Source organism: Scleropages formosus, chromosome 9 (assembly GCF_900964775.1).
Source record: "Scleropages formosus chromosome 9, fSclFor1.1, whole genome shotgun sequence".
In the NCBI taxonomy this organism is placed as follows: domain Eukaryota; kingdom Metazoa; phylum Chordata; class Actinopteri; order Osteoglossiformes; family Osteoglossidae; genus Scleropages; species Scleropages formosus.
The window spans coordinates 3,355,796-3,376,024 of record NC_041814.1 but is presented as its reverse complement, the minus strand read 5'-3'; the positions used below and the strand labels follow the sequence as shown (position 1 = coordinate 3,376,024).

Genomic DNA, 20,229 nt, shown 5'->3' with positions numbered 1-20,229 from the left:
CGGGGCAATGCAGGAAACCAGAACCAAGGGTGGGAGATGTGGTCCAGAGAGGCCCATGTGTCACACCCTGCTCACCCATCACACACCTGATGTGCCTGCTGAAATAAAGACATGTCTGCTGTTCCACCCAAAAACCGTAAAGCTGTCAAGATGCCCTTGAGATGCCGGACACCGCACTTTAATAGCCACACTGATACAAGCTGATGAGGAATAAAAACACTTTTGGGTGCAAACATTACCTGTAAAGATCCGATTACACAGAACTGAGATTCACATCAGAATTATAAATTTAGACTTGCACAGCTTTTGAAACTGTTCATCACGGTCCATCTGTTTTCTTCCGTTTACCTCATTCATTCAGTGATTCATTCAGCAATTTTCCTAGTAAATGTAGACTTTTCACTAATGGGGCCTCTCAGTCTCCTCCCCTTCCCTCACTCTACCTCTCTATCCTTTCTTGCCCCCACAATGTGTAAATATAGTATACTGAATGGAGACCTGCTTTTTTTAGCCTAACGATGTACAATTACATGGAAATGAGTGGGTCATTCTCTCTCCCCAGTCACAGCAGTTGGAGCCTATACAACTCTGTTTACACAGAGCAGAAGGTCAAGAGTTGTGCCTATATAATCTTCATTTGCTTTTATGATTTGTGATTGAAAGTTAGTTTTCATGCAAAATGTTTAATTATCCACACTAGGCCATTAGTCTAACTTTTAATGAAACCCAATCAGCTTTATAATGTGGTAAAATTTAACTTGTGAGGGCACCATTCATGATACAAGAGAAATTGAAACGGAGTTTGGCAGAAGTGCGCGAGCACACAGACAAACATGTATTATTGCAGTGGACCCATTTCCACCTTCCACTGATTTATAGCTTACATTCAAAAGAAATTTTAAAAGTAGACAAACACACACACCAGCCACAACATTAAAACCACTGACAGGTGAAGTGAATAACATTGATTATTTCATTACAGTGGCACCTGTCAAGGACAGGGATATATTAGGCAGCAAGTAAACAGTCAGTTCTTGAATTTCATGTGTTGGAAGCAAGAAAAATGGGCAAGTGTAAGCATCTGAGTGAATGTGACAAGGGCCAAATTGTAACGGGTAGACAACTGGGTCAGAGCATCAGAGATACTGGGCAGAACCCTTGCACTTTAAGGCCCCTGGTAGAAGACCCAAGCTTGAGGAAAAACACAATCACCCCATGTGGGAGTGAGATTATTATTTTATATATAGCAAAAAGTGATAGATCAGATCGCCTTCAGTTGCAATCACATTGAAAATCTTCAAATATTACGTTACAACAGAACCCAGGGAGTAGACAGCTTCAAGTACAGAGTCAGATGGGAACGTTTAATGAGCAAAGCCAACTTGTTACTCCAGTGTCTAAAGCAGAGCTGGCAGGGCTGAGGTATGTTTACTGGACTTTATCAGTGAGCGAGTCTCCTACTGCAGTAAGCTCCACATGCCAGCTGAGCAGACTCTGCGGGTTTGCGCTGTGTGCAATGCAGGGGAGCTGTACTCCCCAGGCCTGAATGTGCCGTTTCTGTGAACTCAGCTGAGTTAATGTGGAAGGTATGTGCTGAGCGCACACACTCTGCAGCTAGGTCTGGAATCCCAATTCACACAGTCCATTGCTCCTGCATCTCCCTTCACAAACATCCTCTACAATCAGCTCTTGCTGTGTACCATTTTCTCTCTTTAGTGTGCCCAATGATGCTAATTAAGCCTTAATTTTATGAATAAGGCCACTTACATTTACATTGATACATTTGGCTGATGCTTTTCACCAAGGCACCTTACAATGTTAAACTACTAATTTACCCGCTGCTATTTTTCTGAGGGTTGCCATCCAAAATTTAATTGTATTGCATACAATAACAAAGTATTATATCCTTATACAGCTGGATAATTTCTTTTTTTACTGGAGCAATTTAAAGTACGTATCATGCTCAGGGGTACAACAGCTATAGGTGGGATTCGAACCTGCGACTTTTGGCTGCAACTATGCTATCAGCTGTTCCATGTCTTTCCTTGTTAACATCATATGCCCTGTTAAATTCTAAATCTGTAAAATGCTAATTAATCTCTAAATGCTGCATTAAAGTGTAATGCTGCCTGTCAGGATACATTAGAAAATACTATTAACCAAAATGTTTTACATATAATGTACAAAATAAAACACTAGTTTGTCCTAAATTATTATTTTTTTTCTTGAACTATTTATTTACAGGGTTATGAAAAACGTAGTACGTAACATTTGGACAAGTAAATTTTGTAGTAATTTCAATTACAATAAGTAATTAATAAGTAAACTCAAAATTCTCAAACTGAAAAATGTCATTACATTTTGCATTTGACTCAGGGGAGTTTATGCATACAAGACAATACATATTTTAGTTTTGCATTTTATCTGACCGTCTTTGGATGCCATATGTAATGGTGTAGATGAAGCAATTTCAGCAGATTAAAGCACACAGAAGTTTTTTGTTCAAACTAAAATGTGAAATAATTACTATGTTTGTTAAACGATCCCAGGAAGAGAGTCTATTCTCACTAATTTAAAGCAACTGCTCTATGCTAGTACTTCATAAACAAATCAGTTACATAAGGATGAATTCTATAAAACCAATTCTACTAAATTAAGACAAATGTTTTATCCTGGAATGGGACTGGCAAGTTACTGAGGGTCACAGCACCTGCTACTGTTTGTTCTTCCTCAACACTTAAAGAAATACCTTACATTCTGGTCCAGCTATGCAAAACATTTCTTACAGTAAGTCAGTGATATCTATAAGACCTGCATGACTGCAGCTGCAGAGGGCTGGAGACACAAACGCAAAGATGACTTACATAGATGTCGGCAAACTTTTATACTTCTGCAAAGTGAATAAAACAAAGTAAACGCCTGCTTCCAGAGATAAGACGGAAAACAGCGAAAATGCTAGGTAGCGTCTGGACTCAAAGTCAAAAACGTACATGTCGTGCCTACAAACTCGGGGATGCACTCAACAGTGGTTCTGCAGCACACCAGTAAAAAGACATTTTTATTCCTTTGGGGTCTCTACTTCTGTTAATGCAATGCACTCATTGTATTTTTCTCTGAGATGTACATCGCTTTAGAGAAAAGCATCTGCTAAAGGAATAAATGTAAATTTATCAAGTGGAGTTACAGTGCACTCACAGCTCTGCTCCAAGTCTTCCATCGAAGTGTGAAGGCCTTTACTCCAACAGGCAGATATAATCCCTCCTCAGTCAGCGTGCAGTTTCCAGTATCAGGAAGTGCAAAGGTTTTTCGTCTCAACTTTTGACTTGGATGCAAACACATTTTCTGTAGGTAGCGATCTTTCCACTGAGGTTTCAAAACCCATGAATAAATGGTTAAAGGAAAGCAAAGCACCATAATTAACATTCCTATCCTTCACTTGTCCCTCTCTACCTCAAGGAGTGAACACAGATCCTTCACAGATAACCTAGTATTTCCTCCAAGTGTGCTAATTTCAGCACATTCTTGCCATCATTCACATTGGAACTGCTAGGGAATTCAATTTTCTATAGTAATTTTTTTTTTCCCCTCTTAAGCCTAAAACAGAACATTCCTAAGCAAGTATCAGTCATTTGACCTGTTTTTTTTTTTTTTTTTTTTTGGACAGTGTTATCATACACACTTCAGCCTCTGCCCCGCTTGTGTAACTGCCATTCCTATTCTAGGTGTGCAGAGACGAGCAGCGAGTTAATTTTGTTATTTCTGTTAGTCTAGAAAAGATTACCAACATGTGCCTGCTGTGTATGTTTACACAGAAGGAGAGGGGAGTGGCTTCACACCTAGGTCAAAGGCTAGCCTGTCTCATTGACCTACTGCAAAACTTGCTTGGGCCCTGTACATTACTGAATTCTTTGCAGCTGCCAATGCGTGAGCGCACTATGTGAAGTGAGTCATCTGCAGCGTCATCTATAAAAGCCAAATAAACGAACCCAATCAACAAACAAGAGTTACCCAAACATTTACCTGCTAGGTTCAAAACAGTACATTATAACCCACAGAAATATGTGCAGGCTAGAGGAGCCATCTGTTGCAAGTACATTTATTATTTTTTTTAAAATTACATTTGTACACTAAACCACTGACTGTGATTTACCTATTTAAACAGCAGGGTATACCTAGACTATATCAATTCAGGGTATGTGGCTCAAGGGTACTATAGTAGGGATTCAAACCAGTTTTTATCCTTGTATTGGAAAATGATGGTTCTAACCATTATGCTACCAATGGCTGGAATAAATCTGGGAGATAGCTCAAAGGACTGTTACCTAAAATTAAACAGTATTGTATTGCTGCAAGTGGAAATAAAAGGCCTTCACCAGCTCACAGATTTCTGCTTCATACCAAGTCCACAAAAACCACAGGTTTACTTTTACAGGTCACACCCCCACTTGTGACAAACAGAGGACCACTTATTAGTGAGCCAGACAACAGTGTATACAGTACATAGACAATATTTGCAAACACGCCGAACACAGTCTGAACTGGGATGGGCGAGATGAAAAATGTCATTTAAAGTTTGCATAAACTTTTATTGCCCCAACAGAGATTGTAACCATGGAGCTACACTGATCTTCAAAGGTTTGAAGGAGAATAACAGCTAACTGGTTCCAGGATGTCGGCAAATTAGCGGGTGTCGGAAATAAAAGGGTGTAGGATTTTTTTTTTTCCCTGAGGTAATGTTTCACTGTATTCCAGCATGAGATCCATTTTATAAGGGCAAAGCAGCTATAACCAGGAAAAAACCACTGGTCACTCTCATCACTCCAGCACAAACAACCATTTCCTTCCCACACCATATCAAACTCAATAAAGCTCCTGTGCTCTATAGATAGTATTTACCAATAGTAGCATCCATCCATCCATCTTCTTACCTGCTTGTCCTACTAGGGTCACGGTGGCAATAGGGAGAAAGGAATTGCACCCAACCCCCATGCTGGATCTTGCGGGTGGTGGGCCCGCAGCTCCCCCGACGTTACCTTTCTGGGTTGAGCCCAACCGGGTTACGTGGGCTGCCCGGCCACCAGACACTCGCCTAGGGACATTACCCCCAGGCATGGCTCCAGGGGTAGGTGCCGGTGACCCTATTCCGGGCAGGGTAAACGTTCTCTCGTCTACTTTTTTCATGGGGGTTTTTGGAACGTGTTAGTCTGGGTCTTCACTCCAGACCCGTTCGCCTTGGGAGACCCAACCAGGAGCTTACTGCTCCCAACGATATAGCTCTAGAGATCCCTAGATCACACGAGGCCTTCCGCCACGACAAGGCCCTGATCCAGGAAGGGAAATAGCAGCATGCCAGCTAAAGTCTTTTGATTTACACTTACTTACATAGTCAGGCTACCTAAAATTACATTGGTGATGCAACTTACATACGACCTAAGTAGCACTCTATACAGCCCATGATAAAGGCTTCTATATTATAGATTAGAAAATACACACACATACACATTTTCGGAACCACTTGTCCCACAGAAAATACACAAATTATAAAACATATTGACAGCATAGTTATGGTGTCTCCACCCCATGTGTTTTAACACTATAAGCTGTACTGCACTGCTCCTCTAACATCAGTGCCGACATGAGGACCTATTGAGAAATACCAAAAAACTCAGAAGAAAAAGAAATTGTGACATCCTTAGCTATTAATCTGAGATGCAGATATGAGGGCTGTGTAATTTTGACACTGCGTAGTCAATTATTTCATCTTAAACACTTCTCCTAGGAAGCGTGAAAGGCTTCTCAAAGCAGATACACCAGGCAACTGTCCATTGGCCAAGGCGACTGTCATGACCGAATGAATTCATGACCCCGCTTTCACTTTTAGATTACAAGGATTATCCAGGGTGGCACTTCCAACTGTCTAGGTCTATGTACTTAACTCCCTTCATGTTCCTTCAGCTGGTGCACTGTTGCAACATGTGTAAATGCTGTGTTTATGTGAATTTTTAATCATACCTAAAAACTATATAAACTATGGTATGTCAGGAAACAGTCACCTACAGAGGTACATGCAACACTGACAAATAGTACCAGGGACCACAACAAAGAGGCCCCAAACCCCCCCCCCCCCCCACTAAACTGTGAGAGGCTCCTGCTGTTGCTGTCATTGTCACAAGTGCCATTAGGGGCTGCGGAGGGCAGGTCCTGACAGGCCATGCCCACTCCTTTTCCCGAATGGGTTGCTTGGCAGCAACACAGGAATGTTCAGTTGCGGGCCAGCAGGAGAGAAGCCAACACAGATCAGGCGAGTGCAGACACAGGTCTCAGGGCTGTGACTTCCCATCCGCTCATGGGTCCACAGTGGTCCCACGCCACCGACTGCATGGGCCACAACACTGGACCTTGCTGCTACTGGGGACCAAAGTGTAGCAATTACACAAAATAATGTATGAATTTGCCCTTCAGTCAAAGGAAGCTTGGCTGCATGCCCACAAAAAATGTGTTGGAGAGCCAAATCTGGCTTGCAAGCAGATCTCTCTATACACCTTGTTTTCAAAAGCAGGACTGCACTGGAGCAGAGTCAAACGAGTAATCTGATGGGACAAACATGTCAAAAAAAATTTCAAGAAATTTTTAAATTTGAAATAAAACATTGTTCTGTTGTTTTCATATTGTTTTTTTTTTTTTTTTTTACATCTCACGCACACAGAACTTTAATAACGCACCTTAAAATTACTGGTTCAGTCACCGAAATAAAGCTGCATGGAGCCTTCTGAGAAAAAAATACCACGTACATAAGGAAAATACTGTGTAAAATATAAAACAGCAGATGAACTAATTGAGGGACTAACAAAGAGCCCAGTGCAGTAATGCATCTCAGAGTTTGTGACAGTCAAACTTTATGGGGTCACCATAGATGCTTTACAATAAATAAGACTATTCCTCCCAGGTGTTCATTAGACTTGTGACACTGTAAAAAAAGCCACTTCAAAGTTTTAAGTTCAGCAAGACATTTCAAAAATACACAAGCAAACGTGAAGTTACCTTTTAAGCAATGGTACTGACCATGGAATTTTGAATGCGTTACACAGCCTAGATTCATATTTGAACAATGACTGAATACATATAATGGTTTTGTGTGAAAAAGGAGACCTGTCTGACTAGTGATAGACCTACAGTTTCACAGTATTTACAAGTATGTTTCCTCAGAAATGGCTGATTTTGGCTGTCATTCCTGGAACCATTCAGCAAAAGCAAACCGGCAATTTATATAATTTATCCAACACCTTTTTTCAATATAATTTACAATATTAGACTTGAACATTAAGCAGTTTATTATGACTTTGCAATTTAGGGTAGCCAACTACCTTGCTCAACAGTACTATAAAAGGAGGGGGATTTGTACTCAAGACCTTCCTACTGCAGAGTGGTGATTTTAACCATTTAACCACCTCCCGCTCCAGTTTGAAACCCATCAGTGTCGTTTAGGGGCATTTCTATATCCTGGATGACAGGAGAATGAGAAGTCATTTTAATGCCTCTCCCCTTTAATGTAACACATCTGTTTCCACGACATACCAACCAGTTAGCTAAGCAGCACGATGGTTTAAAATTGGATTTAATTCATATACTTACCGCAAATAATGTATAATGGAGCGATGGTTTCGACTGATTAGAACTGCTGTCTTTTGAACCCGAAGGTCGCAAGTTCGAATCTCACTTCCAACTGTAGTACGCCTGAGCAAGGTACTTACCCTGAAAATTCATAAATTGCTCCAGGAAAAATTACCCAATTGTAGAAATGGGTAAATAATCATAAGCGGCTTAACACTAAGTCACTTTGGAGAAAAGTGTTACATAATTGAATAAAGGTAAATATACTCAATATGCATTTTGATAGAGTGATGAGCGCACGCCCTGCCTGTATCATCATGGAACATATTTCCGGGACAATGTCCACACAGTCCTAATCACGTGTCCCTCCCAATATTCGTGTGCGACCTACTGCCAGATAATATTTCCTTGAGCTCTGCAAACGTGACAAGTAGGTACAGCCAAGATGACACAAATATTTACTACTTCCCAGTTTCCGGCTGAATACCCGTGCACACAAAAACAATCGGTGTACTCGACGACTGACTAACTGACTCAGTAACTGCGTGTTTAGAATCATGTTGCCATAATATAAATTTCCATGATCATGTAGGATTCTGTGAGGCTCGGGGGGAGAAATCTGCACTAAAATGAAGAGTACAAACATGATGCGTGACTGATATTTCGTCGCAGTAACTTCTCTCGCGTTTCATCCTCTGGAAAATCAGAACGTCGCAGTTGCGGAGCCCTTCTTCTTTCGCCGTCTGTTATGCTGACGTCACTTCGAGCGTTTCCTATGCACGCGCTTCGAAAAACGATGATGTTTATTTGCCTCACGCCAACTAACGCAGGACAGTGAGTGAGTGGTGATGATGAAAACTCACCAAACAGGCGCACACACACAGCTCGGCGTGGCGAGCGACGAACTTTGCGTTATCATCATGACATGACATGTCGTTACGCTCACACGCTGAGTCACTGACTCACCCACGAAAACACAGAGCACGTCCATGAAGACCAGCAGCTTCTTTCTCCTCAGGTCACTCATGCTGTCTCCCGTTTTTCCTCCTTCTTCTCGGGCTTAAACTCTCGGCGGCGGCGCGCGCGCTCGTCCCCAGACTCCCGCCCACTGCACCTCCGCTCCGTCGACAAGCCGCGCTTCTTGCTGTTTGTGCGCGAGAGCGCGGCGCCCACGGCTCGCGCTTCCGGCTCCGCAAGTACCTGAGGAGCAGCGCGTGAGCTGCCCGCGGAAACAGCACAACGGGAGCGGGAAACGCTCGCTCGGTGTGCGGCCCAGTGCGCGCTCTGCTCGCCCCCAAACGCCTCACTAGCAGAGGGCGGTACTCGCGCTACAGGACAAACAGTAAGAGTTGCGCTCCAAGCCCCTCTCCACCCTCCTCCCCACTCTTCCCGCCCCCTATGCGCTCCTCTCCCGAAACTGACGTCAGGTTCTCCGGTGAGTCGCAAAAGAGGGAAAAGTGACACCTGGGGACGGACGCTGCAAGTCCACAAATGTTTTAACGTGAACAAAACCACAAAGTTCCCCTGAAAGTAAGAAATAAATTCTCTCTACTGCGCTTATGCTCTATTTTAAACTGTTGAATTCGAGAAGTGCTCGGTACTCCGTGGTGGTACATAGAATTTCTCTGGAAAAAAAAAAAAAAAACCTAGGCTAGTTATTTATTTCTCTCATGTTTGCTCTGAGTGACTAGTAATGTTTGATATTAACTGAACAACGATTTATTAACTTAGACCTATGGCAAGGTGTTTCCATTGCACCGGTTCATTGTATTTACCTTCTTCAGGGGAACTATATAGCCAGAGCAGGGATTCGAACCATCAACCTTCAGGTGGACAGGACATGAGTTCTCTGCTCCCTGCCCTTTCAAAACCGATACATTACTTGCCTGGATTTTTATAAAGCGCTCTCCTCAACAGAGTGACAACACCTGAGCTCACACAGAAAGTCCACTGGTAACTGTTGAGAAGAAACAAAGAAAAAACTACCAAAACAAAGAAAAAGGGAGAAAAATAAATCTCTGCGGGGTCCAAGTAAGAATGGCTGCCCATCCTTCTACTGATTATACCTACAGTCCGTGCTTATAGCCCTTCAACATGTTATAACTACAATATTTATGTTTCATACATCAGCTGTATGAAAAATGCAGGCTTCAGATTCTAGTTTACATGTATTCATTTAGCTGATGCTTTTCTACAAAGCAGTTTATAACATTTAAGGTATTTACAATTATTTATCCATTTATATCTGAGTAGGTTTTACTGGAGCAATTTAGGGTAAGTACCTTGCTCAAGGGTACTACAGCTGGAGGGGGATCAAACCTGTGACTTTTGGGTCCAAAGGCAGCATCTCTAACCACTAGGGTACCAGTTTAAACCATTATGTTATTAGCAGAAAAATAACAGTAGCTGGATGATACTAAAGGCCTAACATTAAACTACTGAGTTAATCATTGTTACAGCATCTGAAAGTGGTGTACAGTACTAGCAGTGTAAGTCACCTTGGTGAATAAGGTGTGTGGGCTGATAACACAACATAGAGTTCATTGGAAGTCGCTTTGGAAAGAAGTGTCTGCTAAATAAATAAATGTAAATGTTTTATCTCGGGGGCGCAGTGGGTTGGACCGGGTCCTGCTTTCCGGTGGGTCTGGGGTTCGAGTCCCGCTTGGGATGCCTTGCGATGGACTGGCGTCCCGTCCTGGGTGTGTCCCCTCCCCCTCCGGCCTTAGGCCCTGCGTTGCCGGGTAGGCTCCGGTTCCCCGCGACCCTGCATGGGACAGGCGGTTCAGAAGATGTGTGTGTGTGTTTTATCTCATCACATTCGCTGAAGGAAAATAGGACTAATTCATGTTAACAATTAGACTAAATCTCCATTAAGCCAGAAGGCAAGGAAATACTCAAAAGTGTTATACACTCAAACTCAGCCACCCTTTTAAAGGCTGCTTAATATGAAAACTGAATATTGACAAAACATTAATGGCCTGCAACAAGGAAAAACATTTGCATCCTTTCTACGAGTTTATTTCTAGGGTATATCCCTTTACATTTATCTGTCTATCCATTTAAACTGATCAGGCATTCTTATAACTTTAATATATGCATTGCTAATGTATTACGCTACAACTGTGTAGTCAACTTTCTTGTTTGTTTCTTTGCATTCTGTCCTTGTTCAGCACTCTGTGTCACTGTGTGAGCAGAGCGCTCTTTAAAAAAATGAATTGAATGTTTTCCTCCAAAGCAGCAAAGTACCTTGTACCTTCTCCAAAGTACCTTGTTCAAGTATACCACAGCAGTAGGTGGGACTTGAAGCTGTGACCCTCAGACCCACAGGCAGCAGCTGTATCAAACAACACCGTCAGCTGCCCCTTTAAGACGGGAAGTATAGCCTCTGTTTTGCATTGATTGTCAACATACCTGCATCCAACAAGGCCAAACACCTGTCATTTCTGCCTTTTTCCACTACTAAAGCATCTGAACTCAGCTCCCTTACCTTTTGTAATTCACTTCTTGTAAACCTGGTTTATTCAATTCAATCCAATTCAATTTATTTTTATAGAGCGCTCTTCTCACACAGTGACACAGAGCGCTTGAACACAGGCATAGGGCAAAGAAACAAATACATCACACAAGGAAACAAAGAAATTACAGAACTAGTGTAATACATTACCGATGCTTTTATAAAGCTATGTCTACTGGCCATGGAGGAAAGGAACGAAAAACTCCCAACTGAAAGTTGAGGGAGAAAAAACCTATGGGGGTCCAACTGCCAGTGGTTGCCCACCCCTCCTGGGCATTCGAGATTAAATAGGACTACGAAGCCAGTTTACAGGTAACAATGGCATTGTTGCTGTATGATGGCTTGATTTCCCAGTTCAGCAAGGTACGTCCTGTCCATCACTGCAGTTGAATTTACATTTACATTTATTCATTTAGCAGACACTTTTGTCCAAAGCGACGTATATCTCAGCAAAAGTACAATTTATGCATTACATTAAGCGAAAGACATGGCTGCAGACATGTGACTCTCAAGTAAACCTAGTTTGTTGTTTGTTACCTTCCACTTGCTGCACCAATGTTCATTGTTCAGGTAGGTGCATAAAAAATAAAACACAGGACAGACAAATCCTGAGACCCTCCTACCATTTTTTTTTTAATATTATAAGATACACAAACAAGCAAATACAATGCCAGGGTAGCGGCTGAATAAAGGCTTATTTGGGGATGCTCATGAAATTAGGGCGCATGAACATTTACACCGTATATGAGCTGGAGAGGCCTTGGGCAAAATGGGTCCGGAAAAGGTGAGTTTTCAGACCCTTCTTGAATGCAGACAGAGTTTCCGCAGTTCTGAGTGAGAGGGAAGGTCATTCCGCCACAATGGAGCCGGAACCGAGAACCTCCGTGCTTTACTTTTCGTGCGCGGGACCACCAAGCAAGCTGAAGTAGACGAGCGAAGGGGTCTGGCTGGGGTGATCATCATCCTCAGTCAGCATGGGGTGCTACTGTAACAACCGGCCAGCCTCCTCAGGTCTTATTGTAGGGGAACAATGCTCAACAAAAAGAAATTGTTAGTAATGTATAACTTAAAGAAGTTTAATATGTTTTGATACAGAGGTAGGAAAAACTGAAACACAGCCAAGTGGAATTAAATTTCGTAGTGATATGCCCGAGTGAACATGCAAGTGTTTAGTCCTAGTAAGTCCTTCGTAATTTAAGCATCACTTTAAGCAGGCTGGGCCTCATCTGAACAGCCTTGCCGTTCATGATCAGTCTAGTCCTGCAGGAGCTGCGGTATGTGCAGCTGAAATAGGCAACTAATTAACTCAAGTAGCACAGTGGTTAAGAACACAAACAGCTAGTTCAAGTACCATCTGGGGCCCTGTTGCAATGCACTTCAGCGTAATATATTTAACCTTAATAGCTCCTGTAAAATACCCACCTGTATAAGTGTGTAAAATTGTAAGACTCTTTGGAAACACGATCTCATTAGCAATATAATGATAACGAACTAAGAAACCAGTGGGCAACAGGACTAAAAGTGAAGACTTTGGAATGTAGCGAACAAAAAGACGGCGGGGATTTATTTATACAGGTAAAAAAAAAACAATAAAAAAAGAGTGGTGATATGTGTTATGCTTGCAAATTCTTTCATGGTCCATGGAAGCTCCTCTGACTTTGCTCACACAATGACAGCTTATCCCGCTTCACAGTTACTAAGAAAAGGAGAGGACTGGAGGTTGATTAGACTTTATCCAGTGCTTTTTGCAGTCTTAGAGAGACGGTAATAGTTTGTGACAGGACCCTCTGGGCATCTGTGGCTCACAGCTCCACTCTTATTGTTTGGCCAATTTTGGCAAGAGGCCCAGTGCTGCATGTGCTGTTTCGTCTGTTTTGTCTGCAGTGTCTCCAGGACTCCCTTGTTATGCTTAAACAAAACTGCTCTTTATGGGGAATCCAGCCATTGGAAATGCAATGCTGTGGCTCTGAACCTTGGAACTTAGCCACGTGAGTCCTGCCATATAGGATCTGTTTACTAAATCCTTACTGTTTTGTTTCCTTGCATTATTGCATTCCTAAAATAACCACAATTTCCTTTAGTAACCGACTGCAGTGCCACAGAAGCCTACTATGTTATACTACATGAAAATCATAATGCAAGCAACTTTTTTGTGCTATTTATGTATGTTGCAGTTATTCATTTTATACACTGTAAAAGTGTAATATTTTTCTGAATTATTTCATGTCATGCTTGGCTATGGGCTTCATGTACGTACTTTCCACAATCAACGGAGGTTCTTGGCTCTGGCTTCATTGTGGTGGAACAACTTCCCCCCTCTCACTCAGAACTGCTGAACCACTGTCCACATTTAAAAAGGGTCTTAAAACTCATCTCTTCCAGACTCACTTTACCCATCATCTCTTCAGTTCACGTAAGGTGTAAATGTTCATGCACCATAACTTGGAGATCATGCCCAAATAACCCTGTACACAGCTACTCCTGTAATGTAACATCAATGTTTGTATATGTTTTAAAAAAAAAAAAAATTATTACTAGGAATGAGATCAGGAATCGTGGATATTCAGATAAAGTTCAATGCAGCTGTGATGAACGTTGGTTCATATGGTGGAAAGAAACTAACTGTACTTATGAATCACACGTCTGCATCTAAGTGTCTCTTTCTGCTGACGTATTGAATGCGTTGTATTTTCTATGAAATGTACGTCGCTTTGGAGAAAAGTGTCTGATAAATGAACACATGTCAATGTAAATATAAGAACGAAGGTCAACAGAAACTGATACGATAGCGCCCCCTGCTGGAAAGGCGTAGTCAGTTCTACAGGCACTGATGGGAACCGTTATTTGTCTGTTTAGTTGAAAACATGTTGCGCATATTGTTTGTGTTTGGTCACAATTTAACAGGTTTCCTTTTGCTTATTTTAAACCGGTAGGCTGGGAGGTAAAGGAAACCTATGTCAAGGCATGGGAGACATCAATAGCAAATTGTAAAACAGGGGTGTCATGTTGGTTTCTATCCACGACATCATTTTATGGACAGAATTTACTCATTCAGTAAGTCTCATTCTTTGTTAGACACTTAAGAATCTTGTAGTGGAAACAAATATGTATCATTTCCAGTTATGGAGCTTGAAACATTTTTCAGATACAGGGGCAGATGGTAGGGCAGTGGTTAGAGCTGCTACCTGTGGACACAACTTTTTACAGTTACTACTTATTAAAACGCTAAATTGGCTTGTCCAAATGTTAAACACAACATTTTCCAAAATCCTGTGAATAAAAAGTTCAAGGACAAAATTAATTTAAAAAATTAATTAATTTTCATTTGGAAAAACTGTAGTGCTTTATTTTGCAGATTTTGGAGATGTAAAACACATTTTGGGTGATAAGAATACTGTATTTCCCAATATATAACACAGAAGACATTACACTTGAATAATGGATCTGTAGTTTTAGAATTTAACTAGACATATGATGTTAACAAGGAAAGACATGGGACAGCTGGTAGCATAGCAGTCAGCTGCTTACTTTGGACCCAAAGGTCACAGGTTTGAATCCCACCTGTAGCTTTGAGCAAAGAATTAAACCTAAATTGCAACAGTAAAATGACCCAGCTTATAAATGGGGAAATAATTGTAAGCTGCTTTAGAGAAAAGCATCAGCTAAATGAATGAATGTAAATTTACCTGACTGTAAAAACATTAGATTTGTTTACTGTACCAGATACACCAGAAACATGGTTCTGTGAACAAGGCATACAGTATTTAACTGATAAAGGTTAAAGTTTCCACGAAGCACTTCTCCCCATCAAAATTTACACACACACACAGTGACTGAAACCACTTATCCCAAGCGGTGTCATGGCATGCTGGAGCCTAACCCGGCAACCCAGGGCACAGGGCTGGGGGGTATGGGGGACACCCAGGACGAGATGCCAGTCCATCTCAAGACACCCCAAGCAGGACTGGAACCCCAGACCCAACAGAGAGCAGGACCCAGCCAAGTCTGCTGTACCACTGCAACCCCCCATCAAAATTTAGTGCAGGTTATTTCCTTTAGCTTTATTAAACCATTAGTTATATTTTGTTGTTGTGGTTTGCACCTAACGCTTCCCTCTGCAAAACAGAGTCTAACAGAAAAGTTCTGTGAGCAGTTAAATCACAACGGTGGCTCTGCTACTTCCTGTTTGAAGAGGGTTACTGATGTGTTAGCTGCAAAAAAGGTGAAATGCCAGCTTTGTTCTGTTACCAAAAGACATTGCAAAGTGATTTAAATGGCTTTCTTCACGTGAGAAAGAAGGTTGGGACACAATAATAGACACATAAGAGCTCAACACAAATTAAGCCCTTCATAAACTGATCGTGTAGTTTTTTAAACTGTAAGTTCATTGGGGTGTCTTCTATTCATTATATTTATGTGGTCTGTTACAATTAAGTCCCAAAAGCCAGAGTTGGCGCCCGAGGTTTGGGTCGGCCGGGCACTTGGCCCCGACCACCGCCCAAATCACGATGCACCGGCCCCTTACGGCCTCACCAGCAGGTGATGAGCCCACCGAAGAGCGGCTCCACGTCTTGGCTTCAGGCTGAGCCCGGCCAGGCCCCGTGGGCATAGACCTGGCCATCAGGCGCTCGCATGCGAGCCCCCCCCCCAGGCCTGGCTCCAGGGTGGGGCCCCGGTGACCCCATACCGGGTAGGGTAAACGAGAACCTAGATTTAATGGTCATCATAAGGGGGTTTTGAACCGTGCTTTGTCTCGTCTGTCACCCAGGATCTGTTTGCCATGGGAGACCCTACCAGGGGCATATAGCCCCAGGCAACATAGCTCCTGAGATCATTCAAGCACTCAAACCCCTCCACCACGTTAAGGTGGCGGTTCGAGGAGGGGATGGCAGTAAGTCAGACCTGTTCCTGGTGCATGTTGGACTCCGCCAGGGCTGCCCTTTGTCACCGATTCTGTTCATTATCTTCATGGACAGAATTTCTAGGTGCAGCAAGGGAACGGAGGGTGTCTGTTTTGGTGGCCACAGGATGTCGTCTCTGCTTTTTGCGGACAATGTGGTCCTGTTGGCTTCATCGAATCAAGACTTACGGCGTGCACTGGAGAGGTTTGCAGCCGAGTGCGAAGCGGCGGGGATGAGAATCAGCACCTCCAAATCCGAGGCCATGGTACTCAGTCGGAAAAAGGTGGATTGCCCCCTCCAGGTTGGGGGCAGTTGCTCCCTCAAGTGGAGGAGTTTAAGTATCTCGGGGTCTTGTTCACTAGTGAGGGAAAAATGGAGCGGCAGGTTGACAGACGGATCGGTGCGGCGTCCGCAGTAATGCGGTCATTGTACCGGTCTGTTGTGGTGAAGAGGGAGCTGAGTCGTAAGGCGAAGCTCTCAATTTACCGGTCAATCTACGTTCCTACCCTCACCTATGGTCATGAACTTTGGATCATGACCGAAAGAATGAGAGCGCAGATACAAGCGGCAGAAATGAGTTTCCTCCGCAGAGCGGCTGGGCGGACCCTTAGGAATAGGGTGAGGAGCTCAGTCACCCGGGAGGAGCTTGGAGTAGAGCCACTGCTCCTCCGCATCGAGAGGAGCCAGTTGAGGTGGCTCGGACATCTGTTCCGGATGCCTCCTGGACGCCTTCCTGGTGAGCTGTTCCGGGCATGTCCCACTGGGAGGAGGCCTCGGGGCAGACCCAGAACACGTTGGAGAGACTACGTCTCCCAGCTGGCCTGGGAACGCCTTGGGGTTCCCTCAGAGGAGCTGGAGGAGGTGTGCGGGGAGAGGGAAGTCTGGGGGGCTCTGCTTAGACTACTGCCCCCGCAACCCGGTCCCGGATAAGCGGAGGAAGATGGATGGATGGATGGATGGATGTTACAATTAAAAATTTTCTGACAGGCTGGTCAAGTGAACAGTGGTCTCAACAGGCAGGACAGTTGTAAACATTTTTTGTGGTATTGTTACCTGTACAGTACATCAAGTCATAACACAATATTTAAGAGCCCAGAGTATCATTTCAATCAATCAATGCATTCTCTGAAATCATACTTAATCTCCTTAAATTATTAGAAAATCTCTTTAAATCCGAGTACTTTTGGAAGTGCACAAGTATAACTGTAATATAGTATATGTGGCTTTTTAAAATTGACGGTAATATTACCCCTTTTCAATCAACACCATTGTCCAAAGGCTGACTAGGGCTGAGCCCGTTTTGAATCCGCATCCAAACCCAAAGTCCAGGAGCTGTGAAGTACCATTGCAACCTGCTGCGCTGTCCTTCATCCAGTTATACATCAGTGTTGTACTCCAATTACACTCAGATTTATAGTTCCAGGTAAACTTGCTGCATCAGCTTGGTAAGAATCTTCCTCAAGGGTATATCAGCAGGAGGGGGGACTCGAACTAGGAACTTTCATATCCTGCAAGATGACAGCTCCTACATTCTCAAAACTGTTTAGCGCTGAGATAGAAGAGGTGGCAGTGCTTTAACTATGTGTACTGAAGGACAAGAGGACCTCCTCCATCCACATCAGTGGGAGTGCTAACCTTTTCTCCTTTCAGATGGCATCTCAAAGTCTATGCACACTCAGACAACAGTGCCATACACTGAACATCTTCCTTTCAAGTCTATTTTTTTTTTCCAAATCACACCTTACATGGCACTCATTATATCCAACAGACATCAAAATTATCAATTAACAAGAGAAAATGATGATACTTTCAGCTCAAATGACATGTCGAAAAGATGAGGGATGAAAAGTGTCAGACAGCGGGTTTTGTTGTGGGTTAAAAGGTTGTTCGTTGCAAAGACATGCTATTGTCTATTTTTCAACAGCGCATTTTCCTTTTCAGTTGTTGAGGCTTTGTGTGGGTGTACAGAGCGGCTTATAACAAGATACAACAGAAAGTTGTATTTTCCATTTCTGCTACTCAGTGACTTTGGAGACCTAATAAGAAAATATCTGAGCATTTACATGTATCCATTTTTCTCCAAAGCGACGTACATCTCATAGAAAATAGTATGTGTTCATTATATTAGCAGGAAGAGCCACATAGATGCAAACGTGTGATTCTTAACTGCAGGTTGTTTCTTTCCACCGTATGAACCAATGTTCATCTCATGAGTAGCTGCATGAAACTTTATCTGAATATCCAAGATTCCTAATCATCTTCCTAGTCATTTCTTTTTGAGATAAACATGTTACACTACAGGAGTACATCTAAAAAAATATCAGCTAATCCAATTACTTCAATGTGTTTAACAGATTAATAATGTTATTTATGTAACAATATAGAAAACTAGGAAGCAACTTGACTGAATTTTATTCATTGAATTAAACAGTTTTAAATAACGTATTTATTTCCCAGCCAGCTTCATGAAATGTTTTCGTTATTGCTGAAGATGGAGTTAAAATCGCAACTATTGTTACACATAAATTAACATACATATAAATTCCTGAGAATCAATTTTTCACAATCTATCTGGCATTTAAAACATATTCTTCTCAGCTTTTTCTGTTGCTGTGCTTCTTGAAAGTAACATACAACCAGAATGCTCCTTTTAGTCCATGTAAAATGAAATATAGATTTCCATCACATAATCAATACTCACACTTGCAAAGCATAAGTCATTCGTTCCCTAAAATTCATTATTACTCATTAGCTGCTGGGCTGTTTGGGCGTTGATTCGATTATAGCTGGCTGTGCAGAGGTTACGTGTTCTAACCTAGTACTTTTATAACCTCTTAGTACTTTTATCAGCAGTGTTACCAGCGATTAGTTATTACAGGAATTGCCTCATTAAGTAGTGTCCTAATAATAATTACAATCTTTATTTTATACTTGTGCTATCCAGGGTTGCATTGCTCCTGAGCTTACCCTAGAAGCATGCAGTGTGAGGTGAGGCAATCACACACACACACACACACACACACACACACACACACACACACACACAGAGAGAGCACCAAAGCTACGATACACCAGTGCTACCTGCTGTGCCACCTGAAAGTAACAAAAATTAACAAAATAAAAAGAGAACAATAAAATTAATGAGCTAGAAAGGGGATAAAACAAAGGGAACACACGTGTTAACCTTGTATGAGCGATTTTGAACACCTGGGCCTTAAGCTTGGATTTAAAAGTATCCGGTACACTCCTGATAGTTTTCCCCTTTTAAATTACTGGTAACTTAAAGAGTTGTTGGAGAACTCACTTTACATGCTTATTATACAAGAGGTCTATACATTTACATTTGATCATTTAGACTCTTTTCTCCAAAGTGATGTACGTCTCTGAACATCAGTTCTACTATTGAGAAAAAAAAAACACCATCTTCCGTTTTCTTGATTTAAAGAAAAAATATGGGAAACTGCTATAGCTCCTTCATTTGTCCAGAATTATGGTAAAACACTTGTGGGCAAGTGTGAACATGAGCACATTCATTCCTTTTTGTTTCATTTTTATGTAAATTAAAATATATTTGAATTTCTCTACCTTTTTACTTTGCAATACTTGTACAACTGTGTTGAGTAACTGCTGCCTCGTGCAGTGAGCGGTAACTTAAACTTTTGTTGTGCTAATGACAGACCTGACCACCAGACAGGAATCCATACAAGAATCTATAAAAACTTCCTATCGTTACAGAGACATTCTATAGTAACTTCTGCAAACTTAGCATTGCAGTAGAGGAAAACTGGGGTGTGGCTGAGTCTCCAGGACTAATACCAAGCAGAATTATTATTTTTATTATTATTATTTAATAATAATAATAAAAAACTAAAAACAGGAGGAGTCACCTGTATGTCATCCTTGGTAAAACCAAGTCTTTGTAATATGTATTGTATTCTACATTTCAAATTGTTTGCATATGTTCAGTTTATTTTTATAGAGTGCTCTTCACAGTGACACAGCACTGAACAATATACAATTTCACCTTTTTTTTTTTTTTTATACCTCCAGTATTCCTTTGTATTCTCTTATAAAACCATCATAACTTGATTACTTACCCAACACACTAGGTACAGGAACTCCTTGGTTCTTCCAGTTTGCTCTGGTATTTTTGTACTCAAAAATTATTTCTTAATTGTTAACAGGTTGTGCATTATCCAATAA

General features: G+C 41.9%; 1 protein-coding gene and 1 non-coding gene across 3 annotated transcripts in view; both read right to left on the bottom strand.

Annotated features, from left to right (window-relative positions):
* Positions 1-8,994, bottom strand: part of plpp2b (phospholipid phosphatase 2b) — a 30,995-nt gene extending 22,001 nt beyond the window's left edge. Inside the window, exon 1 of one of the 2 annotated variants that reach the window (XM_018728314.2) lies at positions 8,578-8,994. In XM_018728314.2, coding sequence (XP_018583830.1) covers positions 8,578-8,638 — 61 coding nt within the window. In that variant the 5' untranslated portion in view covers positions 8,639-8,994. Of the gene's footprint in view, positions 1-8,255; positions 8,324-8,577 lie in introns of those variants that run through there. The other variant, XM_018728315.2, reaches the window with a different exon arrangement.
* An 8,565-nt stretch (positions 8,995-17,559) lies between these two features.
* On the bottom strand, positions 17,560-17,683 carry LOC114911335 (U6atac minor spliceosomal RNA). The gene has a single exon (XR_003797929.1). It is a non-coding gene; the product is annotated as a U6atac minor spliceosomal RNA (small nuclear RNA).
* Positions 17,684-20,229: the final 2,546 nt, after the last annotated feature.